The sequence below is a fragment of the Brassica oleracea genome, chromosome C8 (assembly GCF_000695525.1).
Source record: "Brassica oleracea var. oleracea cultivar TO1000 chromosome C8, BOL, whole genome shotgun sequence".
NCBI classification, from domain to species: Eukaryota; Viridiplantae; Streptophyta; class Magnoliopsida; order Brassicales; family Brassicaceae; genus Brassica; species Brassica oleracea.
Genome location: NC_027755.1, coordinates 17,964,937 through 17,972,144, shown reverse-complemented (window position 1 = coordinate 17,972,144; position 7,208 = coordinate 17,964,937). Strand labels below are relative to the sequence as shown.

Genomic DNA, 7,208 nt, shown 5'->3' with positions numbered 1-7,208 from the left:
TCCTCGTTAAATTTCCTCGTTAAGCATGTGTTTTCTTGTAGTGCACCATTGATTTTAACCCCACTTGTTTCCCAGCTTAATATTGAACTCATAAGAGTAAAGAGTAAACTGGTCCTCTGGATTGAATCTCAAATATTACAATTACCACTGTTTACTTGACAGTAGCAAGGATTCAATTTTAGTGTATCAAGTTTTGGTGCCGTTGCGACTGGGACCAGGATTTTGAGCAAGCAGCGATCACTAGCAAAAACCCATAAAAAGGAGAAGCGAGATTAGGGGGATACCATCAGTCTCAAGGCAGATTCGGCACTGAGTTTGTTCGCCATGTCCCGCTTCGAGATCGATCTAGGAAGGATCCACCATCGGCGACAGCGGAACTAATGGCGACAACTCCAGTTCGTCCGCCATCAAAATTCTGAATCCTCTCGAACACCCAGAGAGAGAGAGAGGGTTTAATATTTAGTCTGAGATATCTAACTTGCTTTTAATTCTTTGTTGGAACAGATGATCCAAGTGCATGACCAGTAGACATACTCGGAGCAACGCACAAGGACCACTACATCAACTGACCAAATCAATTGACCAACGATGAACTCGCAAGATTAGAAAGACAGAACCGTCAACAGCCGAGAACAACTGACACCAAAATTGGTGATCACGGCAATCAGGATGACCTCACTGCTGCATTGGCAATCATTCAACAACAAATGCATACTCAACAACAATAGATGTTGCATATGCAGCAGACCATCCAAAATCAGCAACAAGCTGTTCAAGAAGCAGCTGAGAACGCTGCGCGAGAAGAGCGTGGTGCTCCTATGGGGGAGCGGAACCTTCCGCAGAACTTCGCTACTAACCGCTCCCCCATCAACCCTCCTCTTTGCACTCGGCAAGACTATGAGATCAACCCTGCACTGATAAGTCTAGTACGGAAGAGCACGCTCAGCGGTCTCACTACTGACATCCCGATGGACCACATCGAAGCCTTTGAGAGAATCTGAAATTTCTCTCGCTCTAACGGAGTGCCACCAGATTATGTCAAATGCACGCTGTTCCCATTTTCTCTTGAAGGGAAAGCTTCTCGCTGGCTCTAATCTCTGCCGACCGGTTCTCTTACCTCATGAGACAAGGTCCGATCAGCGTTCCTGAGCCACTTCTACACGAAATCTAAAACTGCGGCTCTACGGCACATGATCTCCAATTTCAAGGAGAAGTCTGATGAACCTTTTCATGAAGCTTGGGAGAGGTACAAAGAGTACCAGAGAGAGTGCCCGCACCATGGGTTTGACGATGACTATATATTGGAGGTGTTCTATGATGGAGTGAGCTATGAGTTTAGAAAAACCATTGATTCTTCGAGTAATGGAGACTTCATGACTCAAACCACACCTGGTGCGTTCGAGCTGATTGAGAACATGGCTTCAAGTTCACTAAACAAGAACAAGGAGCATGACTGCTCGAAAAGTGTGAACATCATAGATGATCTCGCTTCAAAGGTGGACCAACTGCTTAAGGGAAACCAAAGCCAAGTGTTCATAATAGAAGAAGCAGCTCTTGAGAAGAGTGTCGGTGACCTGGCGTTTGATGCTGAAATATCAGGAGGCGATCAACAAGAGGTGAGCTATGTGAATGGGAAAGGATGGCAGCTCAAAAACTACTACCCAAACCCTAACGTGAGGAACAACCCACAACATTTCTGGCCTAAGAAAGACAAACCAGCTGATCCTGTAAAGAGTAACCAAGGTCAGTATGTCGGGTATCAAAAGAACTACTAACCCCAGACCTATGTTCTAAGCCAACTGCAAAACACCAGAACACTCAGCCATCTACCTCTGCTCCTGTCGCTGTTCCGCAAGATGAGACAAAAGCTATGTTGCAGCAGCTGCTCCAAGGACAACAGCTCTAAGGGAAGGCTCTAGACCATGTTACTACCGAGAACAATACCAGAATGAACCATATGTTCAGCGATTTGAGCACCAAATACGACAATGTCGCGAGTCATATGGACATTCAGATTGCTCAGACTGCTGAGAGCGTCAAGAGGCAACAAGGTACTCTACCTGGGAAAACCGACAAAAACCCTAAGGAGTGCAATGCGGTTGAGTTGAGAAGCGGAAAGCAACTGTCTGAGCCGGTAAAGAAGAGGTTCACTGTGGCTGAGAAGGGGAAGCAGAAAGAGTCGGAACAACCACCAGCCGATACCCCGGCAGCTAAGAAGGAGAGGGAACCAACAATTGGAACCAATTCGCCAGAACCAGAACAACCAGCTGAGGCTGTCCGCCCGATCCCAGAGCCTGTTCCTGCTCGCGAATACACTCCTAAAGTCCCTTACCTTGTTCCAGCAAAGGCTACTCGTAAGGACCGAGAGGAGATGAAGTGCAGAAAGATGCTGGAGGACCTAACCGTCCGACTCCCCTTGATGGATGCGATCCAGATGCTGCCCTCCATGCGCAGCTTTATGAAGGGATTGATCTCAGGAAAAATATCAGAGGAGAGCGAATTCATGACTGTCTCTAAGGAGTGCAAGGAGTGCAACGCCGTGCTTCAGAACATGCAGATAAAGAAGCGAGGAGACCCTGGCAAGTTCGTCCTCTCTATCCAGATTGGGAAGACAGTTTTCTCATGCGCCTTGGTTGATCTGGGATCCAGCGTAAACCTCATGCCCTACTCTGTAGCACGACGTCTGGGATACACGCATTTCAAACCAACTAAGATGTCCTTCATGTTCGCGGATAGATCAGTTAAGTCCCCGGTTTGTATTCTGGAGGATCTCCAAGTAAAATTCAGGAACACCTCTGTTCCAGCAGACTTCGTAGTTCTAGAGCTGGAAGAGGAATCAAAAGATCCTCTCATCTTAGGAAGACCGTTCCTATGTACTGTTGGAGCCATCATTGATGTGCGGCAAGGGAAGATTGATCTCAATCTGGGAAACATAGTCATGCAGTTCGAGATGGATGAGCTGCTGAAGAAGCCAATGCTGGATGGACAGACCTTCGAGGTGGATGAAGGGATTGATCCGCTGCAACCTCGCGACGGGATGATCGAGGAGATTCCTACAGAAGATCCACTTGAGCTTACACTAGTAAGAGCTGAGGCCGAGCAGAGTGTCGAGAACATTGACGCAGACGGGTATGCTAAGATGCTTGACTCCGCAAGTAGTATGGGAAGAATGGTGGCGAGTCTAAGTCTGGGGGAAGAAAGCAACAAGGACGAGAACACTCCAACTGGAGCGACCCCTTTACCGAACTCGCCGAACCTACCTGATGATCCCTGGAGTGAGTTGAAGGCTCCCAAGGTTGAGCTAAAACCCCTTCCCAAGGGGCTCAGGTACGCTTTTTTAGGTCCGAATTTCACTTATCCTGTCATTGTGAACGCTGAACTCAAAAATGTGGAAACTGTATTGCTTTTGTGTGAGCTTAGGAAGTATCGTAAGGCATTAGGATATTCACTAGCTGACAAACCTGGCATCTCACCTGATTTATGCATGCATAGAATACACCTAGAAGATGAATCAATGACTTCTGTTGAACATCAGACGAGGTTAAACCCGAATCTAAAAGATGTTGTTAAGAAAGAGATAATGAAACTTCTTGAAGCGGGTGTGATCTATGCCATATCTGATAGTAAGTGGGTTAGCCCTGTTCATGTAGTACCTAAGAAAGGTGGGATCAGGAGCTCTAGTTAGCGCACCTGTTGTACAACCGCCAGACTAGGATCTCCCTTTTGAGATAATGACTGATGCTAGCGATTTTGCAGTTGGAGCAGTCCTTGGACAGCGCAAGGATAAGAAACTTCATGTGATCTATTACGCAAGCAAAACCATGGATGAAGCTCAATGCAGATACGCTACGACTGAGAAGGAACTCCTGGCTATTTTTTTGCATTCGAGAAGTTCAGATCCTACCTGGTGGGATCAAAGGTGATTGTGCACACAGGCCATGCTGCTCTTAAGTACTTGCTCACAAAGAAGGATGCAAAACCGAGGTTGTTGAGGTGAATTCTTCTTCTCTAAGAATTTTATCTCGAGATAAAAGGCAAAAAGGGAGTCGAGAATGGGGTTGCAGACCACTTGTCCAGAATGAAGATTGAGGACGACACATCTCTTGATGAAGAACAAACAGTGGAACACGTCAACGCGATTGGTCTGCGCTTCGCGTAACAACCCCTGAGCATAACATCCGATTGTTCTCGCATACCGGAACAACCAGTAGCCGCGATCCAAAAGCAGTCCTCTCACCTCCCCTGGTTTTCTGAGATTGCGAACTTCCTAGCTGCTGAAAATGAACCACTTAAGTTCACTGGAAACGAGAAAAGGAAATTCTTAAGAGAGGCGAGGCAGTATGTTTGGGATGAACCGTACTTGTACAAACATTGCAAGGATGGCATATTCAGAAGGTGTGTTCCAGAGGCAGATATTCCAGGGATTCTACATCATTGCCATGGTTACTCTTATGTAGGGCACTTCACCACATTCAAAACGGTTTCCAAAATCCTCCAAGCAGGTTTCTGGTGGCCAACTATGTTCAGAGATGCTCACACCTACATAGCTCGATGTGATGCATGCCAGCGACTTGGGAACATCAGCAAAGGAATGAAATGCCTCAGAATTACATTTTATAAGTTGAGGTGTTCGACTGTTGAGGAGTCGACTTCATGGGACCATTCCCCCCGTCCTTTAAGAACGGGTACATCCTGGTCGCCGTTGACTATGTCTCCAAGTGGGTAGAAGCTGTGGCGAGTCCCACTAATGATGCAAAAGTGGTGACTAAGATGTTCAGCTCCATCATCTTTCCGAGATTTGGGGTGCCTAGAGTGGTCATTAGCGATGGCGGAACACACTTCATCAACAAGGCATTTCAGGGCCTGTTAAAGAAGAATGGGGTGAAACACAAGGTGGCTACCGCTTATCACCCCCAAACTAGTGGGCAGGTTGAAGTTTCCAACAGGGAAGTCAAGAACATTCTACAGAAAGCTGTCAATACCTCACGCAAGGACTGGTCGCTTAAGCTGGACGATGCTCTCTGGGCCTACAGAACAGCCTACAAAACGCCGCTAGGGACCACCCCCTATCACCTGGTCTACGGTAAGGCTTGTCATCTTTCTGTCGAGCTCGAATACAAGGCTGCATGGGTGGTCAATTTACTGAATTTCGACATCAAGCCAGCAACTGAGAGGCGCATGATCCAAGTCCATGAACTAGAAGAGATAAGGCACCTCGCCTATGAGAGTTCCAAAATTTATAAGGAGAAGACCAAAGCCTACCATGACAAGCGAATCAATGCCAGACGTTTCGGACCAAACGATAAGGTCTTGCTCTTCAACTCCAGACTGAGGCTGTTCCCAGGCAAGCTGAAATCTAGATGGTCCGGATCCTTCACCGTTAAGGAAGTCCGCCCTTACGGAGCAGTTGTGTTGCTGGACAGAAAGGGAGACGAGTTCGTCGTCAATGGTCAGCGCATCAAGCATTGCCTTGCTGACTCCACTATCGCAGAGGGTGAAGAAATTCCCCTAAGCGATCCCCCATCAGCCTGATCGGTTGAGCCAAGTCAAGCTAATGACTTTAACTAAGCGCTTGGTGGGAGGCAATCCACTGGTGAGTGTATATATTGTTTTCTATAGTTTATTTTTTTTCCAGATTTAGTTGTAGGTCAAAAACAAGAAAAACCGAACACTTCAATCAGAACAACCGAAAGATTATTCTTCTGGTGGAACAACCCATCGCCTGTTCCAGGTAAGTGTTCCGGACCCAAAAACAATAAAAATAATAATAAAAAAGAGAGAGAGAGATAATGGAGAGCGGTAGGTTTCGCCTATTTAAGGCCCCACCCTTCCACTTTCCCCTTTCACTCAGCCGTACACTCCTCCCTCTCTTGCGATTTTGAAGCCATCACCAAAACTTAAATTCTCACTCTTTTTAAGTGATTCTTGCTTCTAATCCAATTGGATTTCCGAGTTCTCTCTGTTTTTGCAGTCCATTTTCTCTGATTATCATGGTAAGAGGCTCGGCTGCATTGGCGGAAGTAACCAGCGACAGTCACCAGCAGAGCAGACTCCACGATCGCACCGTCCAGGAAAGGCGCCTATGGGAACATGCACTTCAACTGAGGAGGTTCATCGCTCGCACAACAGATGTTCGTTTTATCCGGCTGAGAGCGGCGAGTCCAACTGAGTCCGCAAGGAGTATTCTCTATCCATTGTTCTATCCATCTGAACTCTTTATTTTTATGCTTTGTGTTGTTATTTGGTTGACCTCGATTTGGTTTCACACCAGGGATGGTGTAAATTAAGTCTGGGGGAAGCACTTGTTGTGTGCTGATACTCTGTCTTTATTTCTGAGTCGGTTTAGGATCGAGTCAGCTAAAACTCTTGTGGGAATTAGGACCTTGTGTTGTGATAATCTTTTAACCACCTCGTGCTTTAAATTTCTTATCCAGTGACCTTAGCAGTGATGAAAGACCCACACTTGGACCTGGAACACCCCTAACTTATCTCATTTGATTCTCCAGAAGCTCTCAACCGATCAGGTTACACTGGGTAGACTCAACTCCACCTAACTTGAACCTAATTTTGACTGAAATTCTTCTTGTTATGGGCACTAGATCAGGGAAACGAGACTTACACTCAGGACTTCTTACTCCTTTTACCAATCTTGCTGATCCTGAATGGCTAACTCATCTTAGCTAGTTCCCACCTTGCGCCTAAGCCTTTATTTTTACCCTCATGCACTATGTTTTTCAGTGTCATATGTGCAGATATGTGCAAAAGGGTCGGAGAGGAAATGATCGATGCAGCCTCTTACTCGTTAATGCCATACACTCAGAGAAGAGAAATCAAGCATGAAGAGAACAGTCGATGAGACCATGCTCTAACAAGAGAACAGTCTATGAGTGCATGTTCTAATCAGAGGAACAATGGCGACCAGTGAGAAACAAAAGAATAGACCACCAGTGGCTGCGAAACATTCATTCTGTTGCCTCTCCCTCGCAACCCCATCACCTTGTATGTTAAAAAATAATATAAATATATATATAATATATATATAAACACACGCCACTGGGAAGATTGAGCAAGGAGTTGGTACCAATTTTTGAGGAGTATGCAAAGGAAGTCAAGAACTGAAGAACAGTCCCACGGTTGATCCGAAGGAGAGAACAACTGCACCCGTGAAGCAGAAACGAGTAAGGGCTGTGGACATCAATGGATCCGTC

At 46.2% G+C, this 7,208-nt stretch overlaps 1 protein-coding gene across 1 annotated transcript; it reads left to right on the top strand.

The window, feature by feature from the left end:
* Positions 1 to 1,948: 1,948 nt before the first annotated feature.
* On the top strand, positions 1,949 to 4,159 carry LOC106308820. Its single transcript, XM_013745939.1, has 2 exons — positions 1,949 to 3,428; positions 4,035 to 4,159. Exons 1-2 carry the CDS (start codon positions 1,949 to 1,951, stop codon positions 4,157 to 4,159), a joined length of 1,605 nt encoding a protein of 534 aa, XP_013601393.1.
* The last annotated feature ends 3,049 nt before the right edge of the window (positions 4,160 to 7,208 follow it).